This window comes from Sus scrofa, chromosome 9 (genome assembly GCF_054392235.1).
Source record: "Sus scrofa isolate SSC_HxYL_T2T_F1_AM1 chromosome 9, Sscrofa_HxYL_maternal_Yorkshire_Landrace_v2.0, whole genome shotgun sequence".
Classification (NCBI taxonomy): domain Eukaryota; kingdom Metazoa; phylum Chordata; class Mammalia; order Artiodactyla; family Suidae; genus Sus; species Sus scrofa.
Genome location: NC_139391.1, coordinates 71,490,346 through 71,518,147, shown reverse-complemented (window position 1 = coordinate 71,518,147; position 27,802 = coordinate 71,490,346). Strand labels below are relative to the sequence as shown.

At 43.7% G+C, this 27,802-nt stretch overlaps 2 protein-coding genes across 39 annotated transcripts in view; one reads left to right on the top strand and one right to left on the bottom strand.

The window, feature by feature from the left end:
• The window catches only part of SRGAP2 (SLIT-ROBO Rho GTPase activating protein 2), a 279,310-nt gene extending 265,894 nt beyond the window's left edge, over positions 1-13,416 (bottom strand). For 21 of the 38 annotated variants that reach the window (XR_014815655.1, XR_002335789.2, XR_014815663.1 and 18 more), the window contains exons 1-2: positions 13,309-13,416; positions 10,934-11,542 (exon numbers count right to left, since the gene is read on the bottom strand). Coding sequence is in view for 23 of the 38 variants with exons in the window: in XM_013979624.3 (XP_013835078.1) it covers positions 10,934-11,000 (67 nt within the window). In the remaining 15 variants the exon portion in view is untranslated. Of the gene's footprint in view, positions 1-10,933; positions 11,735-13,308 lie in introns of all 38 variants that reach the window. The other 17 variants (XR_014815658.1, XR_014815666.1, XR_014815659.1 and 14 more) reach the window with 1 other exon arrangement.
• Positions 13,417-14,056: 640 nt separating this feature from the next.
• Positions 14,057-27,286, top strand: FAM72A (family with sequence similarity 72 member A). The gene is made up of 4 exons (XM_084976918.1): positions 14,057-15,089; positions 17,425-17,502; positions 21,362-21,486; positions 26,058-27,286. Exons 1-4 carry the CDS (start codon positions 14,938-14,940, stop codon positions 26,150-26,152), a joined length of 450 nt encoding a protein of 149 aa, XP_084833044.1. The 5' UTR covers positions 14,057-14,937; the 3' UTR covers positions 26,153-27,286.
• The last annotated feature ends 516 nt before the right edge of the window (positions 27,287-27,802 follow it).

Here is a 27,802-nt window from a genome sequence, read left to right as displayed (position 1 = left end):
CCTCCACCGTTCTATATAGTTTGCACTTGTCCTTGTAGAAGGATAATATTTACAATGCTTGATCTACTTTGATTTTTCAAATATATAAGGAGAAGGCTTGTTACTGGAGTAGGCGGAGAAGTGTAGAAGCAAGGCGTCTTGGCACTGTCACATTCAATCTCAGCTCAGAAAAGGTTCACATTCGATTTGCAAGTGTTTTAGTGCTTACCATGTGCCTAGAAGCTGGAGGCCTTGAAAGGAATAAAAGACAATTCTGTCCTCAAAGTGCTCAGATAGCTGTAAATAACCAGGTGTAAAGGAAGAGATTACAATGTAATATGATGAGTGCAGTAGAGGAGTAAACACAAAGACACTGCTGAGAAGCTTAGGTGCAGGAATTAACCCTGTGTGGCGCGCGATGCTGAGGTATCCTGCTTGAGACCCTGCACAGGGTCACTATGCAGAGAGCAGGGATAAGTAGGGAAGACCTCCTAGAGGTGGTGACATCTGAGCTGGGTTGTAAAGGTTCAGTGTTGCAGGTTCAAGGAAAAGGACCTATTCCAAAGAGAAGGTAAAGAACAAAGCATGAAATAGCAATGTGGTAAGGAAATGAGAGGCAATTTAGCTTTCTGGTGATAGAAAGTGTGAGCAAGGTACATGGGAAGTGATGGATGCAAACGGCTTCTTATGCTATGACCTTAGCAGAACAATAAGGTTGTTTAAAAAAAAAAAAAAATCCCTTTGGGAAAGCTATTCCATGCTCCCAGGTTGGAAAAATTAATATTGTAAAAATGGCCATACTACCCAAAGCCATCTACAGAGTCAATGCAATCCCTATCAAATCACCCATGACATTTTTCACAGAACTAGAACAAACAATCCAAAAATTTATCTGGAACCATAAAAGACCCAGAATTGCCAAAGCCATCCTGAGAAACAAAAACCAAGCAGGAGGCATAACTCTCCCAGACTTCAAGCAATATTACAAAGCCACAGTCATCAAGACAGTGTGGTACTGGTACCAAAACAGACATACAGACCAATGGAACAATAGAGAACCCAGAAATAAACCCAGACACCTACCGTCAATTAATCTTCGACAAAGGAGGCAAGAACATAAAATAGGAAAAAGACAGTCTTTTCAGCAAGTGGTGCTGGGAAAACTGGACAGCCGCATGTAGATCAATGAAACTGGAACACACCCTCACACCATACACGAAAATAAACTCAAAATAGTTTAGAGACTTCAACATAAGACAAGACACCATCAAACTCCTAGAAGAGAACATAGGCAAAACATTCTCTGACATCAACCACGCAAATGTTTTCTTAGGTCAGTCTCCCAAGGAAACAGAAATAAAAGCAAAAATAGACCAATGGGACCTAATCAAACTGACAAGCTTTTGCACAGCAAAGGAAACCATTAAAAAAAAAAGACAACATAAGGAATGGGAGAAAATAGTTTCAAATGATGCAACTGACAAAGGCTTAATCTCTAAAATATACAAACAACTTATACAACTCAACAGCAAAAAACAAAAACACAACCGAAAATGTGCAAGAGTAGACATTTCTCCAAGGAAGATATACAGATGGCCAACAAGCACATGAAAAAATGCTCAACATCACTGATCATTGGAGAAAAGGAATCAAAACTACTATGAGGTACCACCTCACACCAGTCAGAATGGCCATCATTAATAAGTCCGCAAAAACAAATGCTGGAGAGGGTGTGGAGAAAAGGGAACCCTCCTACAGTGCTGGTGGGAGTGTAAATTGGTACAAGCACTATGGAAAACAGTATGGAGGTTCCTCAGAAAACTAAATATAGAACTACCATATGACCCAGCAATCCCACTCTAGGGCATATATCTGGACAAAACTTTCCTTGAAAGTTCAGTGCAGCACTATTCACAATAACCAAGACACGGAAACAACCTAAATGTCCATAGACAGATAAATGGATTAAGAAGATGTGGTATATACCCACAATAGAATACTACTTAGCCATAAAAAAGAGCAAAACAATGCAATTTGCAGCAACATGGATGGAACTAGAGACGCTCATACTAAGTGAAGTAAGTCAGAAAGAAAAAGACAAATACCATTAGCTATCACTTATATCTGGAATCTAATACACAGCACAAATGAACCTTTCCACAGAAAAGAAACTCATGGACTTGGAGAACAGATTTGTGGTTGACGAGGAAGAGAGGGAAGGAGTGGGATGGACTGGGAATCTGGTGTTAATGCAAACTACTGCGTTTGGAATGGATAAGAGATCTTGCTGTGTAGCACTGGGGACTATATCTCGTCACTTGCAATAGAGCATGATGGAGGATAATGTGAGAAAAAGAATGTGTGTGTGTGAGAGAGAAAAAGAATGTGTGTGTGGGTCACTTTGCTATACAGTAGAAAATTCAAAGAACACTGTAAACCAACTATAATAGAAAAAATAAAAATCATTAAAAAAATCCCTTTGGTAGTATTACCTTGACAATATATCAAGATATACATATACATATTTTTTGTATATACACACACACACACAAATAATGTCCAAATTAAGACTATTTCTAAAAAAAAAAAAGTATTTGCCGTAGTCCAGGTCATTCATTTATACACTCATGATTATAGCCAGTATATATTTACTAAGAGCCACCACTTAGGCTATAACACTATTCTAGACATATTTACTATCTGAAGGGACCCCCATAATAAGAGTTATTTATTTAGCCTCTAATATTTGCCATACATGCATCTAGCATTTTACATATACTCACAATAAACCAGCAAAGTAGGTCATGTTATTTATATATCACAGAAGAGGAGGCTTGGAATCACAGAAGAGGAGGCTTGGAAAAGAAGTTGAGTGAACAAGGACTTAGAGCAAGGAGGTGATACTGACAAGATTCCCCTAAGGGCTACTTTCAAAGCCTATGCTCTTTGTATTGCACCACGCAAGTTCAAAACATTACCAGAGGTCTAGGAGAAGAGAGAAGATTTTCTGAAAGACAAACATTTAAAACCTAAGGTTGAGAGTTCCTGTCTTGGCACAATGGAAACGAATCCGACTAGTATCCATGAGGAGGCAGGTTCGATCCCTAGCCTTGCTCAGTGAGTCAGCAATCCAGCATTGCCGTGAGCTATGGTATAGGTCACAGACACAGCTCAGATCTCCCACTGCTGTGGCTGTGGCTGGCAGTTGTAGCTCCAATTCGACCCCCTGGGAACTTCCATATGCCCTAAAAAGCAAACAAACAAATAAACAAACAAACAAAAACCCTAAGACAATATTAAGATCAATGCTGTAGCACTATGTGAGTGAACTAGAAAGAAGGGTCATTTCTGACCAGTGCCATCAAGGCAGGCATCCCAGAAAAGCTGGACTTTACGAGGGTGCAATCTCAGAGGGGCTGGCCAGGGAGAAAGAGGTATTCCATGAACAGCACATAGAATGCCACTCTGGTGATGGCTGAGGTTCTAAAACCTGTTCCATCACTCACCAGCTACAGCCCCTGGGTGAGTGGCTCAATAGCCTACCTCTCTTCATCTGCAAAATGGGATAATAACAATATATTCCTTCTAGAGTTGGTGTAAGAATTATGAAATAATCTATGAAGAGTATTCAGCATAACACCTAGTTCATTAAGCCGCAAACAAACAGCAAAATGTTAGCTAATAGTACATGCGTCTAGGGAACAGCAAATAGTCCAGACGGCCTCTAGTTCTCTTTAAAGTAAAATGAAAAGTATGGTGAAGTAAGTTGCAGCCAGATTGAGGACCATGCAATGTTCACCTTAGAAAGTTGGTCTCTATTCAACACGCAATAGGGAATCAAGCATTACAGGAAAGAGGCCAGATTCATAACATTTGGAGCAGATCTCCCAAGGGAGCTCCCAGCCTCTCCCCCTGGCATCTAGCTCACTTGTGACCCCTTCACAAGAGGCATGAGGCATGAGACAGGTTCAAGCAAGAACTAAAGGAAAATAGGTAGTGTTACTCTTTTTTTTTTTTTTTTTTGTCTTTTTGCCTTTTCTAGGGCTGCTCTCATGGCATATGGAGGTTCCCAGGCTAGGGGTCCAATCGGAGCTGTAGCCACTGGCCTACACTAGAGCCACAGCAACTCGGGACCCGAGCCGCGTCTGGGAGCTATACCACAGCTCACGGCAACGCCGGATCCTTAACCCTCTGAGCAAGGCCAGGGAGCAAACCCGCAACCTCACGGTTCCTAGTCAGATTCGTTAACCACTGCACCACGTCGGGAACCCCGATACTGTAACTCTTCAACGTGTAACACAGCCAAGGTTTTCTTCTCTTTCTTTCTTCCCCTACCTTCTACCCTCCCTCCTAAACACATAATGATAGCTGAGACACAGTTATTAGCCTGACATCTCTGGAAGACTGTTTTCTCTTTATTCACTAAGGTTAAATAAATTTGCCAGGGACCAATCTGGGTGGCTTGAATAATTAGTTACTTATTACATTTAAAAACCGGGTAATAACTGCCTTTTGCTTATTTATTCTATAATGTGATATTATTATTATTCATTCATCAACACATTACGAAGAAATTTTGGTGGTGGTGATTTCATAGGTAGATAACATGTCAAAACTTATCAAATGTACCTTAAACGTGTGTGGTTTATTATATGTCAATCAAACCTCAATAAAGCTGTTAAAAATACAATAAAAGTTGAGTCATTCATGTAACTACCAAAAGAGATAAAATTGTTATTAGTATACAATGTTCATATTATGAACATAAATATACACTCATGAAAATGTGAAAATATATATTTAATTTTAACGCTAAAAATTTTTAAGAGGACAGAGCATTATATAGAAATTTATATACAGGCCTGTAAAATTTTGGTGTACAGGATATTTATTTACTTATTTATTTATTATGCGACATGCAGATACTCCCTGGGCCAGGGATCTAACTCGAGCCACAGCAGTGACAATGCGGAATCCTTAACCAAGAAACTCTCAGAAACTCTCAGAGGATGTTTTTAAAAAATTGGAATATACCTATGTTCATAGCAGCATTATTTGCAATAACCAAAAGGTAGAAATAATTCAAGTGTCCATGGATGGATGAATGAATAAACAAAATGTGGATAATACATATAATGTCCTTTAAAGGGAAGGAAATTCTGACACAAGGTACAACATGGATGAACCTTGAAGACATGATGCTAAGTAAATAAGCCAGTTGCAAAAGGGCAAATACAAAATTCTGTATGAGTCCACCTATATGAGGTACCTAGAGTTGTCAAATACAAACGAGGGAGCAGTTATTGCGGGGTTTTTTATCTTTTGTCTTTTTAGGGCCAAACCTGCAGCATTCGGAGGTTCCCAGGCTAAGGATCGAATTGGAGCTGCAGCTTCCACCCTACACCAGAGCCACTGCAACATGGGATCCTAGCTGTGTCTGCGACCTACACCACAGCTCAAGGCAACACCAGATCCTTAACCCACTGAGAAAGACCAGGGATGGAGCCCGCATCCTCATGGATACTAGTCAGGTTCCTTAATCACTGAGCCACAACAGGAACTCCAATTCCAGGGGCAGCCATTGTTTAATGAGTACAGAGTTTCAATTTGGCAGAATGAAAAGAGTTCTGTGGATGGATGGTGGTGGTGGTAACACAACAATGTGAATGTACTTAATGCCACTGAACTGCACACTTAAGAATGATTAAGATGGCAAACCTTACATTATGGGTATTTCGCCACAATTAAAGAGAATGAGGGATGAGAGTTCCTAACTCATTATTGTAAAATCAGGAGAGGTGTTAATTCTGTAATTTTTAAAAAACATTTTTAAGGGCTCTCATAATTTCTTCTTAAATCAAACAATTCTGAAGGTAACGTTCCCAGACTCCCCAAAAGGCCAATTCTGTAGTTGACCCAGAGTTAAAACTATTCAACTAGAATTTTATTATCAGTAGAAATCTAAATATCAACTTCTTTTTTCCCTGCCACATGACATCATATTTTCCAAACGAAGCCCTCAGAGGTCTAGGGTCTAAGGTAATCACAATGCCCATGAAGGAAATCTCTCTTCTGGAAGGAGAACTCGACAGGTGCACTGGCAGCCCACGTTTATCTAAAAGTTTATGAGTCAGGGGCTGAGCACGTGCTGATTTTAAAAGGGTGTGAACCCTACATATCAGGGCCAGACTCCATAAACTGCAGAGCAGAGAAATGATCAGGGCTGCTCCAGCCTTTTAACCTGTGTGGTGCATGACGATGTGGCCACGGCTACTAGATGGGCTTCTCCGAAGGAAATTTCTGTACCCGTTCCCCAAGAGAATGCCTGGACCTGGAAGAGTGAAGGAGTCCTCACAAACACTGCTTCTAACTACTGCTGCTTTGCACAGAACACAGCATTCCTGTGCATCAGCTTCCTCCCGGGGCCTTTTAATTCTGAGATGCAGAGCAAGGTGCTTTAATTTTTCCAAGAGCTTCATTTTCTTCCAGGAGCTCACCTTACCACTGAGTCCCGTGTTCCCTAAGCAAGGGAAGAGGTGCCTTCAATCATCTAGCGGGAAGATGATAGCATCTGCTTGGGGATTCCAACGAGCTGTTTTACTACAGCTTTTCACAAACTGATTATATTTAAAGCTCCCTTGAGGAATGGGGGCTGGGAGGAAAGAAGCTCCGCAGAAGACCTTTGCTGGCAGGAGTGAAGAACAGCTCACACCTCCCCCTCCCGGGGGGAACAAGCTTGTTTAAATACCAGCCATCAGCACTCCCAAGTGCAGTGTGTGCACACACAATGTGTCTAGAGTTTTCAATTTCATCTCCTGTTCAGAAAGTGTCCTGAAAGGGTTAAACTGTTCCAGGCAAAGGCCTGAGGCTTTTCTATCAAAATGCTCCAGATGGAAATTACAAAATTTCACTTCTCAGCTCTGTGGTACACACACACTGTTCTTCTAAGACATAAAAAAAAAAAAAAAGACAAGACCCCTAATGTTCTCAAGAAAGAGAATTGAAGGCTCAGCACACAGTGCCACTCTGTTTCAAATGATTCCTCCTGGAATATTTGCATTAACTGTCAATCTCAAGCTTGGGGTGGGGTGGGGGGGAGTACTGGGAAAACTCAAGGTATGGCAAGGGTATAGGAAAGGAAGCCTTGAATGAGAACAGGACAAGAGCTGGGAAGGTGGGCCTAGACGTGAACTCACCGGAATACCGCCCCATCACCACCTCTCGCAATGGTTATACCCAGCTCCTTACCACCTTCCACTGTTCCAATCCCCAAAGAAACTAGTAGGCGAGAGGCCAAAAGGCTTCAGGTTAATGACCATGAATCTGTCAAGAATTTCTAGAGATTAATGTATATGAAGCGCTATGTAAACTGAGCCATGTACAAGTACTCAGAATATCACTGCATTCGAGTCAGAGATTGAAAGGCATGAACTTTCAAAGGAATCTGAACACCCACAAACCAGAAACAATGATGGTTTTTAAGAAGGCGGCTCCAAGGCAGGCTGACTAAGGAGGAATGCCCCTCATAAAATCACACTGGGGTAGGGTTGGGGCTGCAGCCCCAGAAGTCCTTCAGGGCACAGGCAAGCAGGTGGTTTTAAGGAAATCCAAAACCACAGGCGAGACAGGGTCGAAAGCCCATTGGGAGCCCCCTTGATTCAAACCATTCTGACTGTAAAGCAAGACCCAGGACTGTAGGAGGAGGAACAGCTGCCAACGATTCAACAATTTACCTGTTCATTTTACAGAATGGGAAATTGAGGTCTAGAGAGTTTCAGTGACTGACCCAAGAACCTTTTGCTACCACCCTCTGGTAGAACTTCAGCTAGAACTCAAGTTTCATCCCTAGACTTGTTTCCTACCATTATAGCTGCCACTTTGGAGTGAACAGACAGCACAGCATTCACATTCACCCCAATTCAGTCAGAAGGAGGGCTCCCATCAGAGGAGCAGACTGGACTATTAATTATGGAGCATTTACAAGTACTAGATACTGTGCTAAATGATTTTGATAGAGTATCCCACTGAATCCTCACAACTACCTTAGGAAATAGATGTTATGCTGCCTATTTTCCATGTTCAGATACTGAGCCTGGGACAAGTCCGGTGACTTGCCCAAAGAGCCAAGCAAGCGAGTAAGAGCATTGAGATTTAAACCTGGATCCCTTTGACTCAAAAACTTGCACTCTTGACCACCAGACCAAAATCGCAATTTTCTTTTTTATCTCGGCATCTGTAAGTGAAGTCAGACTGGCAGCCCTGTGAGTCCCATACAACACATAAAACGCTGAAGCATCATAAATCTGACCAAGGGCTTCCAGCTAGCGGGGGAACAGATCCAACCCAGAATTCAGGTCCTTGGTCTCCAAGTTCTATGACCTTCCATGGAGAACACGGACTCTAGAATTTAAGCTTCATGGCGGGGGAGGGGGGGACTTTGTCTTGTTATGGCTTCATCACTAGTCACCAGAACCCATTCAAGGTACTCAATAACTAGCTGATGAATAAAGGAGTGGAGTCCAGCTATCGTGGTTTGGCTGCGTGACCTTGGGATGGCTTCTCAATTTCTTTATGCAGTGAAGAGAGGACGAAGGACTCTCTACCTCCAGGTTTAAAATGAAGATTAAATGAGACAATTATAAAGCATTTGGGAGAGAGCTTTGAGCACCCAAAATGTAATCTATTATTATCACTAATACTATTATTATTCATTGACAGATTTGGGCATCTTAAGGATTTTTTTTTCCTGCTCCAGTCAGATGATGTTTCATAGTAAATATGAATAAAATAGAATTGGGAATTGGTATACTGCTTCTAGTTTCACCAGCTAGCTGTGTGACCTTGGACAAGCTTCTTAATTTCTCCGTACTTGCCTCCGCTGTAAATGAGGGACTAAACCAGTTTCATAAGCATTCATTGGGCACCTTCTCTGAGTAAGGCATCGTGCTCAGCCACTGATAAAATCCTATGATTCCGAATAGCGTCAATGAAAAAAGCATCCGCGCAAAGCAAAACAGTCCCCTGCTTGTGGCAAGGTTGACGAGAAACCCCAAATAGCCAAGCGCATTACATCATCTCAATGAACAATGTTTGTAAATACACAGAACTGTTTAATTTTGAGACACTTGTGAGAATTCCTTCACCAATAAGGAATCAGCAGATACAGTTTTATTAACACCTATCAGCCTTGAACCTTCCAAAAAATAAACATGTAAAATCACTTTGCACCTTAGTCAAACGGCATGTGCTTCTGGAGAGAAATCTGAGAAAGTCAAAGTTATTAACACTCCCTATGGCAACAGTTAAGAATAGGATACATAAAAAGAAGAATGACATATCTGGTTAAAACTGCAGGGGGGATTCCAGGAGCAAAATGCAGTGCATCTGGACAGGACACTGAGGCCAATAGCCTATTGTTTATAAAAACAAGCCAGGATTATGAACAGTGACAAGAGGCCAAGACCTCAATTATAACTCACAACCACACCTCTCCCAACCCCAGTTCAACTGAAACTATCCGTCAGTCAACTCCCCCATCTCTGTAATAAACCCACGAATATTTGCAGCCAAGTGGATAGAAGGTCCCTCAGGGCACCTCCAGCACTGACCAAGCTGATGACATTAAAAAGATCCTACAGGCACAATGGGGACCTGAAACTACCTTCCAACCTTCCAGGGATAAGGCAGCTGCCCATTTCAAACTCTACCCCCACCCTCACTCCCAGCAATCATTAGAGGGAAGACATGGCCCTTCCCAAGTCCTCTATGATAGGAAAAGGTCTCCTTGCATTGGTGCAGGGAAAGAAGGAGGGGCCCCTCCCTCTGTACTCTGAAACAAAGGAAAACCCAGAGCTCCAACCATGTGGTGTAACATTCAAGGCCACCCACCTCTCCCACCCCCCCAGCTGAGGTCTCAATGGGCTAGCGACACATGGCTTTTCCAGTCACTGGCCAGGAAGGGACAGTACCTTGCACAACCATATGCTGGGGCTCTTTAACAGGCAGGAACCCCTTCTATGGGAACTGCTGGTTTAAAAAAAAAAAAAAGGGCTATCTAGAAAGAGGTTTTGATTTATGTCAAATTCAGTCGGGCAGGCAACTAGACGTGCCCGACTGGTCACCTGTTTTCTCTAGGTCCACATTTTGCTTCACCCTTCACATTTTTGCAGAGAGGGATGTGGGCCTTTAAAAGCATGTATTCTGGAGCAGAGGACAACACAGAAGGGTTAAACAATTATGTCTTCCCAGTCTCCAGAATCAGCACCACCCAGCAACATCCCAGTTCCATTCAGGTTTAGGTGAGGGCGGAGACGGGGTGTGAGTGACCTTATTCTTTCGGTTCTCTGACTTCTGACTGAATGCAGACAGCCAGAGACCAGGCAGGTACAAGGTCCACCCAAGGTGGCCACAGACTTTCTGGGTCTGATGCCATAGCAAATGTCATGTTTTGATCTAGTGCATCAGGAAAAAAACCAAAAAAACCCAAAAAACCCTGCCTCCCCCAGGGCTCTCCAAATGGTACACCTTCTCCACGGTATGCCTTTTCCTGCCTGGACTCCTCTTCCACCTCTGAAATAAATTCCCAAACACCTGTCAGATTTCAGCTGTCCTTCAAGGAAACCAGACCCAGGCACCCAGAGGCAAATTGCCGCCTTTCTCTCTCCAAGAACCTCCTGCCCCTCCCCCACCCCATTTAGCCTGGAGGAAAGGACTGCCAAAATAATGGCCAGCCCTAGGACAAGTCTAAAGCCAACTCCAAAAATTCATTTCCAGATCCTATGGCCCCTGCTATGGACAATCCCTCAGAGACTCAGACTCACCTAAGAAACCACCTCTAGGGTCACCTGCCCCCTACCTGCTCCACCCAAAGAAATGAACATCCTGCAAATCATGGAAATACAGGTCTCAATGGTCCACAGAGCACATGCATTATGTTATTTTTCAAAGCCCTTACCTTTGACCTGAGTATCGTACTCCGCTATGATCTCCTTATCCTTTTTGAATTTGGCTGGAGACGTCATGTTTTCCTTCTTTCTTCCAAATTCGAATTGTGAATTGATAGATCCACGGGGAAAATCCAACCACCGAAATCAATACCTCCAAGATCGCTTCTCCCGCGGGCAGAAGGGGCCCCCCGCGGTGGTCTCCAGCGCTCCGGGGAGCGCGGGCTGCGGGTTGGGCAGGCGACTACGGCGGGCACATGCAGTCGGTGGGCGCTGGGGCCGGGCGCGGCGTTGGTCGGTTCCTGTGCTAGAGCCCAAGCCGCAGCCTCAGCATTAGCCAGGAGAACTGCAGCGCCCGGAGGTTGGCCTGGGGTCTGACATCAACGACACAGGCGGGGAGTGGAAGTCCTTCCGCACAACATGGTGTGGGGGTGCGGGGGTGTGGACGCGCCCAGCTGGGTCCCCGGGAGGGAGCGGGTGCGTCTCTGGGTGCTGGGGGAGGGCTGGGCGTGCTTCGCGGTTTTTTGTTGCACAGACTCGAAGATGCTGCAAATCAAATCCCAAACGGGAGCCGCAGCAGCGTAGACTGGATCGGAAGTCGTTTGCTCCGGTTCACTTGCCTGTAAATGCAGGGGAAAGGGGAGGGGGCGATCAGCCCCAGTGCAGATCCTAATCGCTGCGGGGGTGGGGTAGGGGACGCCGTTTCCAGGCTGGCCTGGGCCCATTCATCTCGGCCAAACGCTGCCGGGCCCTCAGAGCCCGGCGCAGAGAGGTGGGGAGGAAGGAAGCTCCCTCCGGATTTTGTTTTAAGGCTGAAAAAAAAAAAACACTTTGGAGCAGCCGCCTTAGCAGGCTTTGGGTGGGGACTGCGGCGGGAACGCGGGGCTCCGGGCGGGGACTGCGGCACCTCGGCGGCCTCCCGAACTGGGCAGCGTCAGCCGGAGGGAACTCTCCCGGCCCTGCCTCCGACGCGGTCCCCGACCCGGGCTGGGACAACTCCCTGGACTTCAAAGGGGATCAAAGCCGGGGAGGGACAAGGCACCCGGGCACAACTTTTCTTCCCCTCCGCCCCTCCTCTCAGTTGTTTTGTTTTTGGTTACTAGCTTCTCTTGGCAGCAAAATGTTGCAGGGGGGGCGGGGGGGGTAGATCTGCAGGAAAAAGCCTGCTCGGCACGGGACACATCCAGGAAAACAATGTGGTCGGCAGAAGCAGGAAACTGGTTAGAGGCGAGGGTCGGAGTCGGGAAAACCGGGAAGGCGGGGGTGGGGGGACGGGGGGACGGAAGGCAGCCGCCGCCTGTCCCAAGTCAGGGACAAGAGTGACTCTAAATGCCACCCCTAATTGGTCACCCAAGCCCAGAGATCTCAGATACCGCACCCAATCCCAGGCTGGGGGTTAGGGCAAGGCCAGTGAGGGCAGCAGTCCCGACTCCTCGCACCAGGAGGTGCCCTAGGAGATTCCGCTTCGACCCAGGCCCAGGAGGCGGGAGAGAAGAGGGCGGAGTGTAGTGCCGGGAGTCTCGCTACAAGACGCGCTGTAAGCGGCGACTCTCCCTCCTGGGCCGCCCGGTTCCCTTTCCGCGCCGGGAGTCTCCCACTTCCCCCGCCTGAAGAAAGGGCCGCACTGAGGGAGGAAGGGAGAGCAGAAGCGGCGTGGTGATTCAGGCCGGCAGGAAGAGAGGAGGGGGGTGAGAGGTGGGGTCCTAAGACTGCACGGGAGCCAGGGATAACTGGAGCTTCTGCACGCGCTTGATAGGCGGGGAGAGGGCAAAGGGAGGATAACCCTGGGGCTGGGGGGGAAGTTAGGAGACTATTGTGGGCCGCGATGCTACACGCAGCGCTAGGATGTTAACAACTTTGCGGTTCCAGATATGTCTGGGAACTGGAGCGCGTAAAGAGGAGCCATTCAGGTCCGGCTGGGGGCTCGGGCAGGGGAAGAGCCCCGGAAGCAGTGCGGAACACCCATCCTTCTAGGTCCAGGGCTGTAACTGGGCTGTCTGCCGGGGCTTGGAGACAGAGTAAGAGGGCAGCTGATGGCTGCAAGTGATGCCACCGACGGTTGCCAAAAGGTGGACCGAGGCTGCCCATGTGCAGGACTTGGGGAGGGGGCTGGGTGCGGACTGCGCGGCTGCATGTGAGCCAACGCAGAGTCCTAGGCAGTATGGTGATAGGCGGAGATGCAGTCCTGAGTAGTATTATGGGCTGCACTGGGAGACTGGGAGTAGGTCATGGGGGGAGGGGGTCTGAGATATTCCAAGCGACAATGTTAAAGCGTTGCCGAAAGCAGCATCCGCGCCCTCTCCTTCCCGCCCCTGCCCGGGTTTGTTCAGTCAGGGCTCCAGCTCCGCGGCCGGGAAGAAAAAGGGGAGAGGGAAGGAGCCTTTACCTGGCTCTGACGCGACGGGTCCCAGGCCCCCGGCTCCGCTTCCCACACAGAGTTCTCCTCCCCTCTTCCCCGCCACCCGCTTCTACGCAGATCGGTCCCCTAGTCCCCGGAGGAGCCTCCGCCAACTCCGCAGGACCCCGCCGGGAAGCAGAGCCCACCCCCTTGCCAATCACCACCCGTTTTCTATCGACCGATGGGGCTCTTAGCCAATAGAAATAGCTGATCCCGAGAGGCCTGGAATGAGGAGGAGGAGCTGGCGAAACTTGGGGGTGTGACTAGCACTACCGAGGCGTGGTCACAGAGTAAGCTCCTCCCAGGGTGGCCGAACCCCAAAGTAGAACTGATGGGCGGGATTAAAATGGAACCCACAGCCAAACACATACTCCTGAGAGAAGGCACGACCAATTGGACCGGGGTAGAGAGGAGGGGCGTTGCGGAGAGTTTTAGCCAATAGAGAGTAGAGACCGGCGGGAACCTTTAGAATGTCTTCCAGTAAAAAGCGCGAAGGGCGTGCCTTGCTTCTCTCACTGAGGCGGGAGTAGGTCTTGCCCCAACCTCCCAGGGCTGACCAATGGGATCGGGGGCGTGGCCAAGATCCGCCAACCAGAAAGCCGAGTGGATCAAGGCACCGTTACTGGGGCGTGGCGTACGGTTTCTTAGCCACTAAGATCTCGCCAGGGGCAGGCTCCCAAGCCTTCCAATGCGGGACGTGGGCAAACTCTAGTTCTCCCAATCGGTGCGCGACGCTGGCAATTCAAACTGACAGCCTGTTGGAAAGGCAGAGAGAGCGGAAGAGGGAGCAAAAAACGACCTGTTCGGTAGCAGAGACCTCAATCGGTGGCAGAGACCTCAACGCCGTCTGAGCCCCCAAAGCGACCTCTGTCCCGCCCCACCCATACCACCGCGCGCTCTGGAGCGGCCGTTCGGGAGAGACTTGAGGGGACTGCGGGGGGCACGAGGGAGAGCCGAGGGGAGAGAGACGCGAGAGGAACCGCGCGAGAGCCCGCACGCTAAGGGCTGGGGGCTGCGGGGAGAGAAGTGAAGCGGTGGGCCCGCGAACGAGCAGAACAGAGGAGGGTCGCGGGAGGCCTAAGAAGCACCCAGGATCCTTCCAGTGGGAAAGCTGAGGAGATTTCTGAATTCTGGGGAGAGGAGAAAGATTTCCAAAGAGGAGGCGTGGGTAGGAAAGCTTAGCCTGCGATCCCAGAGAGAGGAATTGGAGCTCTCCGTGGGAGGGGCTTAAGAGGGAAGGTTTAGATAAAACACGGGAGAAGCTGAGGGAATTGCCAAAGGGGCGGGAGTTAAAGGGTAAAGGATCCTTCTAGACTGGAGTAAGGGAATATTGCAGAAAAGTTCCCGAGGCAGCTTGCCTTTTGTCTCCTCTCCACTCCCTTGCCCGAAAGTTGAAGAGAAAGTCAAAGTTGCTATTTCTCCCGTCCCTGTTCAGTAAATATTACTTATACCCTCCCACGGGAAAATCGAAAAGGAACTCATTCCCTTCTCGATTTTAGGGCCTAGAAAAGCTCGAGGCCTCGCAATTTGATTTTTAACCTGGGGGCATCAAACTAGGAAAGGAATAGCTCTTGTTTCCACTTTGAAAATCCCACATCTCATCCTTCCCCGGACGCCATGTCTACCAGCTGTTGTAGTTTCAAGGACCGCCGCGTGTCCATCCTGTGTTGCAAATTCTGTAAACAAGTGCTCAGCTATAGAGGAATGAAGGCTGTTTTGCTGGGCGACACTGAAATAGACCTTTTCTCTACAGACATCCCTCCTACCAAGTAAGTCATGCTATTGGCGGGCAACAGTAGCCTTTAACTAAGTGGGAAAAGTGTTTGGCTTGGACTTCTGGGAGTCAACAAAGGAGGTTATCATTTTGGTGTTCCAGCCACTCCCAACAGTCTGATGATCCCCTGGGAGTGTAACTAAGGGGGCAGACTGTCTGGACGAAGTCTGTGGTTTAGCCAGAGTGGTCAGTCCTGATGTAATGTGCTAGCTCACTTATAGTCATGTGATCTCTCAAGTTGGATCCCTGGCAGCTGTGTGCTGCCTAACCATCCTCTCACTGGATCAAGTCCACAATCCAGATTCTAGGTAATTTAGGCAAGATTTTCTGTACTGTTGGTGAGAGAGGTCATTTGAGTTTTTCATTTTTATCCTTGAAGTTTTACACCAAAAAACTTTCCCTAGCTTTCTACCATTATTTGCAATTGGCATGTCAAATCAGATCAATTGTCCATCTAATTCAGTATTCTTTCCTGCTCTCCCTCTGTCTCTCTGAGTGAGAAAGACTTGTGTTGATTTTCATGGGATGAAATAGAGACTTAGCCTTAAAATGATCCTTGGCTCCCATAAAGCCTATTTGAGACATTATGTATTTGTTTGCATACTTAAATCCTTTTTAAATTCTGTTTTCAGTCACTACTTATTATTGGGTAGTCCTTAAGAATTAGCTTTTTATTTGAAAAGGCCATTTTATTTGCTTTAAATATACCTTTTTTCTAGTTCTAAAACATACTTTCTCTTTCTATAGTCGACTTATATGTGCCCTTACATGACTTTAAAGATTATGCTCTTTATTGAAACTTTATCATTAAAGCAAAAAAGTAATTATCAAAAATATACCTGGACAGCTATTCTTTGGACACAGAGCCAGAGGAGTCAGGCTAATAATCAGAATACTTTCAAATGGATTTTATGATCACGATAGACACTTTAAATTTTTTTAAATATACTCAAAGCTGTGGACTCTTCCTTGAAATCCTATCTACATTGGTTTAAATGTGGTCATGCCTAATGACAAAGCCAAAGGCCCTCATTTACTGCAAAGATAAATGGGTTATTATTTCAAGTACCTCTGTGAGTATGTATGTGTTATAAGAAGAAGAAGCAGTAGACAATAAATCTAGAAACTACTCTTGCCAAGTTTCTATGATTTAAATTATCTAGCGCCTTTTCTTTTTAGTAGCACATACAGAAACAAAAATTTTAAATATTAACCCATTAGTCTTTGTAATACCTGTGGAAAGTTTAAGATAGTCACAAGGAGGGCTCAGATATGTGACTTGTTAAAGGTTAGGCCAGATCTGGAATATAATCAGGTCTTTTCCCTTGTCTACTCCTCCTTATAATGGTTACAGTGGTGATGGATTAATGCGCTAACATGGATGTGAGTCAATGAACACACAAGATTTTTTACATGGAAGGTTTGTTTGTCATTTATAATGAGCTCACAAATATTAACTCTTAACAAAATATACTATAGTTCTCTTAGAGTCTCTTTTGGCTCTTTGGGTTTACAAAATTCATGTAAATCACAATCAAAAGTACTTTTTGTATCAAGGGTTCGGAAAAATCGGAACCCTTGTGCACTGTTGGTGGGAATATAAAATGGTGCCACTTTAATGGAAAATAAATGGCATATTCATAATAACCAAGAGGCAGAAACAGCCCAAATGTCCATCAGCAGATGAATTCATAAACAAAATGTGGTTTATGCATACATTGATACATTATTCAGCCTTAGGAAGGATGTCCTGCCTGTCACATGCCACAACATGGATGGACCTTGAGGACATTATGCTAAGTGAAATAAGTCACTAAAAGACAAAAGCTATGTGATTCTCCTCATCTGTGGTATCTAAAGTAGTCAGATTCATAGAAACAGAAAGTAGAATGGTGGTTGAGGGTCAGGGGAAGAGGGAAATGGAGAGTTGTTATTTAATGGGTACAGAGTTTCAGTTTTGCTAAATGAAAATGGCCTGGAGATTCATTGCACAAAAATGTGAACACACCTAACACTTATGAACTTGTCCACTTAAAAAATGGTGGAGTTCTTGTAGTGATTCAGCAGTAACAAACCTAGCTAATAGCCATGATCCCTGGCCTCTCTTAGTGGGTTTTGGAACCGGAGTTGCTGTGTGCTGTGGTGTAGGTCACAGACACAGCTTGGGATCAACGCCTAGCCTGGGAACTTGCGTATGCCACAGGTGTGGCCCTAAAAAGCAAATTAATATATATATTTTTTAAATGGTTAACTTACTATATTTTGTATTTTTTTTTTTACAACATGTTTTTTATGTACATTTGACTATCTCTACACTTTTCCCTCTCCAGTGCAGTGGACTTCATTGGAAGATGCTATTTCACTGAAATCTGCAAATGTAAACTGAAGGACATCGCATGTTTAAAATGGTAATTTGTGGCAATATTCCAAATAGCTCTGGGTTTAGGAGATGGATGTTGACACCAAAGCACAGAGTTCAGTGGACTGCATCGAGCACTGGTTATCACCCATGCGATGAGCCGTTGAAAAACCATTTGTTACACAGAACTGTTTTTTAAAAGGGTCTCGTGGCGCTTTACATGTGTATATGATTTTACAGTTTCTCAAAGTGCATTAACAAATATCTGCTTTAACTTTCAGAAACAAGCAGTGTAGTTTTGGGGGGAGAAAGAACACTTGGATTTGTAGTCATAAAAATCAGGTTTGAGCCTTGGCCCTACCTTTATTCTCTATGTTAGCTTGAGTAAACGCCTTAAACCTCTAAGCCTCTGAACCTGTTTCTATCCTAAGACTATAGTTGTCATCTTAAGATAGAAATTAAAATATCTTTTGTGTTTACTTTGTAGGGTTGTTAAAGATCAAGTAAATTATGAAGGTTAAAAGGCTTGATAGGAATTCCCACTGTGGTGCCCAAAGGGATTGGTAGTGCCCCTGCACCACCAGGACGCAGATTTGATCTCCAAGCCTGGCACAGTGGGTTAAAGGATCCTGCTGCAACTACAGCTTGGATCTGATCCCTGGCTGGCGAACTCCATATGCCGTGGAGGTGGCCAAAAAAGGGGGTAAAAAAAGTTTAATAAACTATAAATTATAACACAGATGACAGACTTGAGTGTTATTAGCCCTTTTTAAGAGAAAGAAAAAATTGAGATTTCCTATTTAAATGGAGTTTGGATTATAAATTATAATCCTTTTTTTTTTTTTTTTTTTTTTTTTTTATGGCTACACTGTGGCATAAGGAAGTTCCTGGGCCAGGGACTGAATCTATGCCGCATCTGTGGCAACACTGGATCCTTTAACCCACTGTGCCTCGTTAGAGACCATGGAAACTGCTAAATGATGCAGGAAACAAATTTGGCAAAAGCACAACCACTAAGAGATAGCCTTATCATTAACTGCACTTGATTTTGCTCATTAACCTATGTCACTTTCTCTAATAAAAGGCCTGTGTGCTGAAACCTAGAGGCCTTTGTTCTTTGGAACGGAGTGCCTCCTGGTCCCCCACTTTTCTAAATGTAGGCGTCTTCTGTGGTCTGTTAGGCCACGCTGTCCCTCTTCCAGGGTCTCCCACTGACCTGCAGTGCTGGCCGCAGCAGTGCCTGGCAGAGGATTGAACCCAAGCCCCTGCAGTCAGATTCCTAATCCACTGCCCCAGTGGGAACTCCTATAAATTATAATCTTAATCATTTAGATTAGCAAACTCTTTTCATGTGGTCATGACCATTTGATTTCTTTTATTCACTCATTCAAACTGTATACGGAGGTCCTACCATGTGCCCTTGTTATAGGGGCTGGAACTCCAGCCTTAAGGAAAACAAAGTTACAGTCCTTTGGACATTATATTCTAGTAGGAAGACAATCAATCAGTCAGGAAGATATTTAAATAAATGAGATCTTGACTGTGCTAGGAAGTACTCCAAAGGAAAGAATAATAATTAATAGAGAATAAGAGGTTGCGGGAGTGGGTAAGAGCTACTTTAGATAGCTTGGTCAGGAATGCCTTCTCATAAGGAGGTAACCTTGCAGTTGAATCTTAAAGGGTAAGTTAAGAAGGAGCCAATGGGAGAATGTTCTAGGCAGAGGTTACAGCAAGGGCAAAAAACCTAAGGCAAGAAGAACCTCAGGCATGGCAGAAATGAATCCGACTAGTATCCATGAGGACGCGGGTTCGATCCCTGGCCTCGCTTAATGGCTTAAGGATCTGGCGTTACCATGAGCTGTGGTGTAGGTCGCAAATGCGGCTTGGCGTTGCTGTGGCTGTGGTTAGGCCGGAAGCCTCAGCTCCAATTTCAACCCCAACCCCTATCCTGGGAACTTGCATATGCTGCGGGTGTGGCCCCAGAAAGCCAAAAAAAAAAAAAAAGATGTTCAAGGTATAAAAAAGGTGATGGCCAGTGTGACTGAGACATTACAAGTATTGGATGAGAGTAATGTGGGTGGATTAGAGATGCGGTCAGAACCCAGATAATCTAGAGCAGCGACATCCAGTAGAACTATGCAAGCCACCTATGTCATTTAAAAATGTCTCATGGGAGTTCCCGTCATGGCGTAGTGGTTAACGAATCCGACTAGGAACCATGAGGTTGAGGGTTTGGTCCCTGCCCTTGCTCAGTGGGTTAACGATCCGGCGTTGCCATGAGCTGTGGTGTGGGTCGCAGACGCGGCTCGGATCCCGCGTTGCTGTGGCTCTGGCAGAGGCTGGTGGCTGCAGCTCCGATTCGACCCCTAGCCTGGGAACCTCCATATGCCGAGGGAGCGGCTCAAGAAATGGCAAAAAGACAAAAAAAAAAAAAAGTCTGTAACCACATTTTACAAAGTGAAAAGAAACAGGCAACATAAATTTTAACTGTATATTTTAGTTAATCTAATATAGCCAAAATATTATCGTATCAGCATGTAACCAGCATAAAAAATTACTAATGAAATATCTTACAATCTATTTTTTTATTCTTAGTCTTTGAAATCGAGTGTATTTTTATACCCGAGCACATTTCAGTTCAGACCAGCCAAACTGCAAGTGCTCAAGAGCCATGTTTTGAACAGCACAGATCTAGACCGTGGTATGAAGGGGTTTTTTGGTTTTCATTTTTGGCCAATGGGAAGCCAGTGAAGGGGTTTTAACAAGGGAGCAAAGTGGTGTGATGGGTCCTTAAGACAATATTAGCTTCATGAGAACAAGGACTTTGTCCACTGCTGTATTCCTAGCACCTGGAACAGCCCCTGACACATAGCAGATGTTCTATAAACATTCCTTGAATGATTGAGTGAATGAATGAATTTGGGTGGTAATTAGAAGCATAGAATTTACTCTTGCAATACAGTCTTACAAGTAACTGTCAGTCCTAGTCCAAGAACAACTTTTGCTTTCATTTATTTGCTCATCAAGAAGATTGTGATTGGAAGACATGGTTTAAGTGGGCCAGTACCTTTTATAGTATTTCTTATGGGACCTCACAAAAACAGCTGAGTCTCATATTTCACAGAGTGGGTACAAGCTATAATAGGAATTTTCACAACTCATGGTATAAGCAGTTCATATTGTCCTTTAAAAAAAATTACCAGCTAAAACTTTCCCTGTGTATTCACTCTATTTAATGGTGACTAGATAGAAAACCAAAAACCTCTACAGGAGCAAAGCATTTCTAATCAGAAAGATAACCCTGAGGAGAGTAAAAATAAATAAATAAACTTTTGCAACTTTCTCGAGAAGCTGTGGATTTGCTTCGTTTCTGAATTCCTTCAAAAACACTACAACTAAAATTAGAGCAGCCAGCTTGTGTTCAGTTTTCATGGGCTCACGCTGTCTTCCTACTCCTCCATCTGTTGAAACAGTTTTTAGGTGCTGGCATGGAACTAGAACATATAAGAACCCAACTTGCAGTCCTGGGGAGAACAAAAACCTTTTACTCACAGGTCTGAGTTTATTTCATAGATTTTGTTCATCCAGCCCATCAATTTAGGGTGCTTTACAGAACAAATCACAACCTTATGGCATCTAGAAACTAATTTCTGAAGGGAGCATGCGTAAAACAATACTAGCAAAGAAATAGAGAATGCATTCCTATTATTTCACGTAAGGACTATTTTCCCCCTTAACAGTAGAGCTGTAGCCATCATCAGAGTAAATCCCATCCCAAAGATCCCAGCAATGGAGGTTGTTAGGAGGAAATGAGATTTTTACACGGTCTATCTACTCACATTAGCATATAAAATGCTGCCATGGCCAGACATTACCTTATATCTAATACTATTTACTTTCTTTTTTAGTGGGAATATTGTAGGTTATCATGTGATTGTTCCGTGTTGTTCCTGCCTTCTTTCCTGCAACAATGGACACTTCTGGATATTTCACAGCCAGGCGGTTTATGGTATTAACAGACTCGACTCTACTGGTAAGAACCAATTGACTCGGGCATTCCTCTACAGCATTTCTTTATCAGTGCTTGATATGGAGTGAACCTCTCCATAGATCATTTCAGGATCCCCACTGAGACCTTCTCTAGTGGGGTGGATTCACTAGAGTAAACCTTCGATCCTTTCATCCCAAACACTTACTTATGGAAACTACTAGCCAAAATTCATTGCCCTTTCTATTTTGATCATCATATTTAAGAACCTCGTACTTCTTGGGTGGAGTTCTTGACCTTTATAAATTAATACTTTAATTGCTCCAAATTGGTGACTTGATACATATCATGACTCCAGGGAATTTGGGAAGAATTTAGGTCAATAGTCAATTGTGTATATGAGTGTGTGTGTGTGTGTGTGTAAAAAGGGAGGAGGGGGGGCTGGGGTTATGGGAGTTGGGAGGAAAGATGACTAGGTAACCTCTGCATTTGGTGACGTTGCTTCAGGATAAAATTGATATCTTGGCATCTATATTAATACATTATGATAAAAATTTAATCAGGGGATGTAGTTGATATCAATATGTTATACTGATTATCTAGTCAGAAAATATACAACCCATTCTTAAAAGATATGTATGTAATACATTTTGTATTGTCTGGAGCCTGTCAGTTTTGTTATAGGACACATGTTCTCATTGTCTCAAATCTACTTACACAATACACTAAGTTGGCTCTTTGTGGGAATTTTTAAGTGGGAACTGAAGTCTACAGAACTTCAGTTTAGAGAACAAGTCTAAAAAACTTGACGTCTGAGTTGGCACTCACAGGCTCAAGTTTTCAAATGTATGTTTTTAGTCCTCTTCAGAACTTAAAATGTATTCCTTTTTTTAAAGTATGATTTTCCTTTACAGACTAAGAGATGACGAATCGTGAGCTAGGTCATCAGAGGCTGTAAACCCTCCAATTACATTTGGGTTTTTATAGACTCTGATTTTTTTTTTTTTAATCACCTGGCATTCGACTGTGGCTCTCAACCCATTATTTGGAGGCCTTTTTGTTTTTTTCTTCTTTTTAGGGCCGCACCCGCGGTACATGGAGGTTCCCGACTGGGGTTGAATTGGAGCTGTAGCCACCGGCCTACACCACAGCTCACAGCACATGGAGGTTCCCGGCTGGGGTTGAATTGGAGCTGTAGCCACCGGCCTACACCACAGCTCACAGCAACGCCGGATCCTTAATCCACTGAGCAAGGCCAGGGATCGAACCCACAACCTCAGAGTTCCTAGTCGGATTCGTTAACCACTGAGCCATGACGGGAACTCCTGGAGGCCTTAATTTAAGACTCTAGTACATTAAGAAGGCCATTTTTGAGCAAGGACTTACCTGAACTTCCCTAAGTGAGAGAGCGGCTCTGAATGTAAGCCTCCAGTTTATATTTGTGTCCCTCATAGGACACACATGAAAGGAGGTTTCTGCTTTGATACTGTTTTTCCTGCTTCATAGAATTCCAAACACAGGGTGGAGATTTTTCAATTTTGTTTTACTTTTTCGTATTGGTCAATTTTTCAAAGATAAAAGCCCCGCATTCTTCCATTCGCATTGAATCTAATCCATGAGAAACAGATGTATCACAGGATTTCCTTCCTCCCTTCTTAACAGAGAAAGGAAGGTGCTGCTTCTGTCAGATCCAGGCTCTTGGTTTATTTTTTCTCCTTTGAACCAATTGTGCTGAGCCCCTTGTGTCTCTGAGTCCTGACTCCAAGAATATCAAGCTTCTCCTTTGTAAACCTAATACTGGGGTTTAAAGCAAGATTTTCTGGACGCTTGATTTAAAGCAGGGTTGCTCATGGCACTGGAACTGTCCTTGAGGCATCCGAGTGAGGAGCAGCGCAAGACTATGTACACTAGCTTTAGAAAATTCTAGAATGTCTAGACCGAAAGGGTCCCAAGAAGTCTATGTTCTAGGTCAGCCTTCACATGTAGAGCTGATTTCCCAAGACTTTCCGGAGGAGGCCTGGGAGAGCTCGGTTCAAGTGCTCAGGGGTTGGCGAATGCCCTCCAAGTCAAGTTGTCTTCAGCTCCCCATTTACCTTTTGGGGTTCAAATTGTCCCTTTGATTTTTGTCCGAGTGATTCCTTACTAGCCTGTCATCTCTTCAAAAGCAGAACCACATCCATTCTTGGGGCAGGGGGGTGGGGGAGGAGTGTTTTGTATTGTAAGCAATTAAAAAATACGAAAAAATTATGGAAAATAATGTGATAGACATGAATCTGCATCAAATAGATGCTACTTTCTTGACTGATTAAAATTCCAGCATCTCAACCAAAAGAGACTATTGACTGTTTTCACTGTTTTAATGGTGCACATTCTTGTGCAGTCTCCTTGAGCCCCTGTGCAAAATGAGAGGAAATATTAGAGCAAAGGATGAGTGATGGACCATATTTAAGATATATATGGGTTTTGTTTTGCTTTTTTAAATTCACACAATGGAATGCCCTACAGAAATTAAAAGAAATGAACTGAATCTATATGTATGGACATAGGTAAATCTCAAAAACATAATTTTGAATGAATAAAGCAAATTAGAAGAGACTCATATAATACCATACTGTAAAAAATTTTAAATACACAAGGAGTTCCCTGGTGGCTCAGTGGGTTGGGATCAACCCAACATTTTCACTGCTATGGCTCAGGTCACTTCTGTGGCTCAGGTCACTGCTGTAGCATGGGTTTGATACCTGGCCCGGGAACTTCTGTATACCAGAAGTTCCCGTGCCAGGGAATATTGCCTGCAGTTGCTTGGCCAAAAAAAATTAAATACACAAAAAATAATATATATTGCCTGCAGTTGCATATATTTGTACTAAAAGTAGTAAAATCATTCATGGTGTACTAGTAGTGGTGGAAACTGGATTCAAGTCAAATCTCCAAACCCCGGCTCATTCCATTCCACCATGTGGCCTGGCCACTAGCTCAGTCCGTGTGGAGTGCATATCCAGAGCTGCTCTGTCCTCCTCGTGCCCACACTGATGACTGGACAGCTTGAGATTTGCATTCTTCCTGGCTCTCTTAGAGGTCAATTTTTTTTTTTCAACATAGTGCTTTGCAGTTACAGTATCATGTGTGCCCATAATAAACCAGCTCATTATCCTCTACTATGTATGTGATCTTGTATTATATACCAGTACTGGATTCTTTAATGTGAAATCTGACTATCCTTTCACAGTGAGGCTTTGTTTATTGTGCTGATAGCTACAACCTGGTCCTAAAGTTTCTATTTCTATCTTGACAGCCTTTGGGCTAACACCCACGTATATCAAGGATTACCATTGGTATTATAAATGGCTCTGAAACCTCGCTTTGTTTAATCAGAAGAAAAGTACCAGCGATTTCCATGCTTGTTGAAGAGATGAGGAGACTTATTCAGGCCTTTCCCATGCACCCTCCAAAGAGATACTTAATCTAAAAAGATCTTGTGAGATCGCCATTCTTAAAAATCACTAAAATGTATTTGAAAATTATCAATGTAGACTGATTATGGCACAATGTTGCTGGAGGCAGGGTTTGAGCAAATGGACTCCCAAGATCCTTCAGAGTTCCAAGATTTTAGGAGTTCTCTTGTGGCACAGTGGGTTAAGGATCTGGCATTGTCACTGCAGCAGCTTGAGTCACTGCTGTGGCACAGGTTTGATCCATGGCCCAGAAACTTCTACATGCCACAGGTGCAGCAAACAATAAGTAAGTAAGTAAATAATTTTAGGCAAAAAAAAATTTTTTAATATAAAGATGAGTTCCAAGATGTTAGAACTCAAGCCCTTGCTTAAAAGGGTTTAAAGAATGTTTGTGTTCTAGATATTCTAGGAGTTCCTGTTGTAGCTCTGCAGAAACGAATCTGATTAGTATGTATGCATAAAGACGCAGGTTCCATCCCTGGTCTCGCTCAGCGGGTTAAGGATCCAGTATTGCTGTGAGTTATGGTGTAGGTTGCAGACTCGGTTTGGATCTGGCGATGATGCTATGCCGACATAGGCCGACAGCTGTAGCTCAGATTGGACCCCTAGATTTGGAACCTCCATATGCCACAGGTGCGGCCCTAAAAAGACAAAAAACAAAAATAAAATAGATATTCTAGATGTTCTACTAGTATCTAAATCTAGTAGTAGTTGAGATACTTTTAATATCTAGATATTTTATTTGCAGTTCATTCTTGAATAGCTTTTTTCTTAACTGCTAATACTGTTGTTTAATATAAGAACATGAACATGTAAGGTTTTTTTTTGGGGGGGTTGGCTTTTTGGGCCACACCCACAGCACATGGAAGTTCCCAGGCCAGGGGTTGAATCCAAGCTGCAGCTGCCAGCCTACACCACAGCCACAGCAACCCGGGATCCAAGAAGTACCGAGCCTACAACCTATACACCACAGCTCACAGCAATGCTGAATCCTAATCCACTGAGCGAGGCCAGGGATCGAAACCACATCCTCCTGGATACTAGTCGGATTTGTTTCTGCTGAGCCACAAGGGAACTCCCACATATAAGGTTGTATAAACATGTTCTGAGGTATAACAGTAGTCAGCACCAAATAATGCTATGACTTTTTTTTTTTTTTAGGCGTAAACTTCCTACTTTGGGGCAACTTGCCAGAGATAGAAGAGAGTACAGATGAAGACATGTTAGATATCTCAGCAGAGGAGTGTATTAGATGAATAGAATTATGATATATATATCTAATTTACTTTTTCCTATTTAAAATATATATTAATGGATCAATTTCTAAATTGTTAGTGAGAATTTGCCAGTGATTTCTTTTTTCCAAAATCAAAAAATGGGGCATTTGTTGATTTATTTATTTATTGTCTCGAATGAATTCCCTGTGTGGTTCTTTTCTTCTGCTTCTACTTCTAGCCTTCCTCTCTTCCATCCATCCCTCTGCTTGGTATAAGTGTATTCTGTATTCTTTTTTTTTTTAAGTGTATTCTTAAATTCAGACAGTAGAAGATTCTTTCACGTGTCACTCAGCTATCTCCCAATCTGGGGAAGTTTTTCTTACAACAAGATGCCAGATGCCGTTAATTTTACATTCCTAAATAAGCAGCATAACTATCCACCACATACATATCACCATGCATAAATCCATTATATGAATCCATGTGTAAAACCATGCATTTAAGCAGGCATATATGGGTGAAGCTCAGCCGGGAATTAAAGCTTAACAGGGAATTTTCCGTGGTCCAGTATCTATGGGTACTGGCTAGCATATGTTATACTGGTGGTAACCATGTTACTATGGGACAAGACTTTGTGAATCAGCAAATAGAATAAATTAAAACTTTAAAAATAAAATGATGGAAGAAACCCTCTTGATTCCTCAGCATGATATTAGATGTATAAATTTGTCAGAAAATGATCAATATATACTGTGTATCAATATTATTTATTTACATTCCTCTAAAGTCATATGGATAGTGTATTATGAAAACCAGATAAACTGAACCTCCATCTTTAACTTATCCCATCCTCTAGGGCTTTCTCTGTAAATAGCAAATTTTAGATGAGTGGTCTCAGTTCCAATTCTTAGACAGAAAAAAAAGGAAAGAAGTGGCTTGCTTATGCCTTTGTACATTGTAAAGAGGTGGGGGGTTTTTCTTAATTTTGTTTAGTTTGGAGCTGCATTCAGAGCTACACAGGGACTAAGACACTGGGATAATGTTAGGTTCCTGTTTTATGTTTAGCTAAAATTAATGTATCCTTTTAATGAAGAGCTATAGGCCTTTTGTCAACAGCGATATCAAATCAGACCATGTTACGGTTTTGTAAATAAAGTTTTGTTCTAAAAATGACCAGCCTTCTTTTAATTTTTTATTTTACCTACTTTTCTTACCTTAAAAAATAGAGAAAAAAATATTTCTTATTGTACCCATTTTTCTTGCCTACAAACATAAAGGTATAGAATATAAGAGCTATACATTTATTGCATGCTTATCATATACCAGACACTGTTCTAAATGCTTTACACATTTAATTCACTTATTCCACACAAGGTACCCATGAGAGGTAGGTATCATTATTATTTCTTTTTTTACTGATAAGACAGGTGAGGCATGAAGAGGTTAAGTAGCTTGTCTAAGGTCACACAGCCAGTCAGAGGTGTGGCCAGATTCAACTCAGACTGACTGACTCGAGTTCCAGCTCTTAATCTTGATGCTGTACCCCAGAGTACCTTCAGGCATGAATCAGCTATGATTTTATTTAGTCAGGACACATGCTGGATAACAGCTCCCTTGTTAGCTGACCCACGGTGAGGGCCTCAGTGACTGATTTCAAGGTTGAACAAACTCATGCTGGATCTTCAGGTA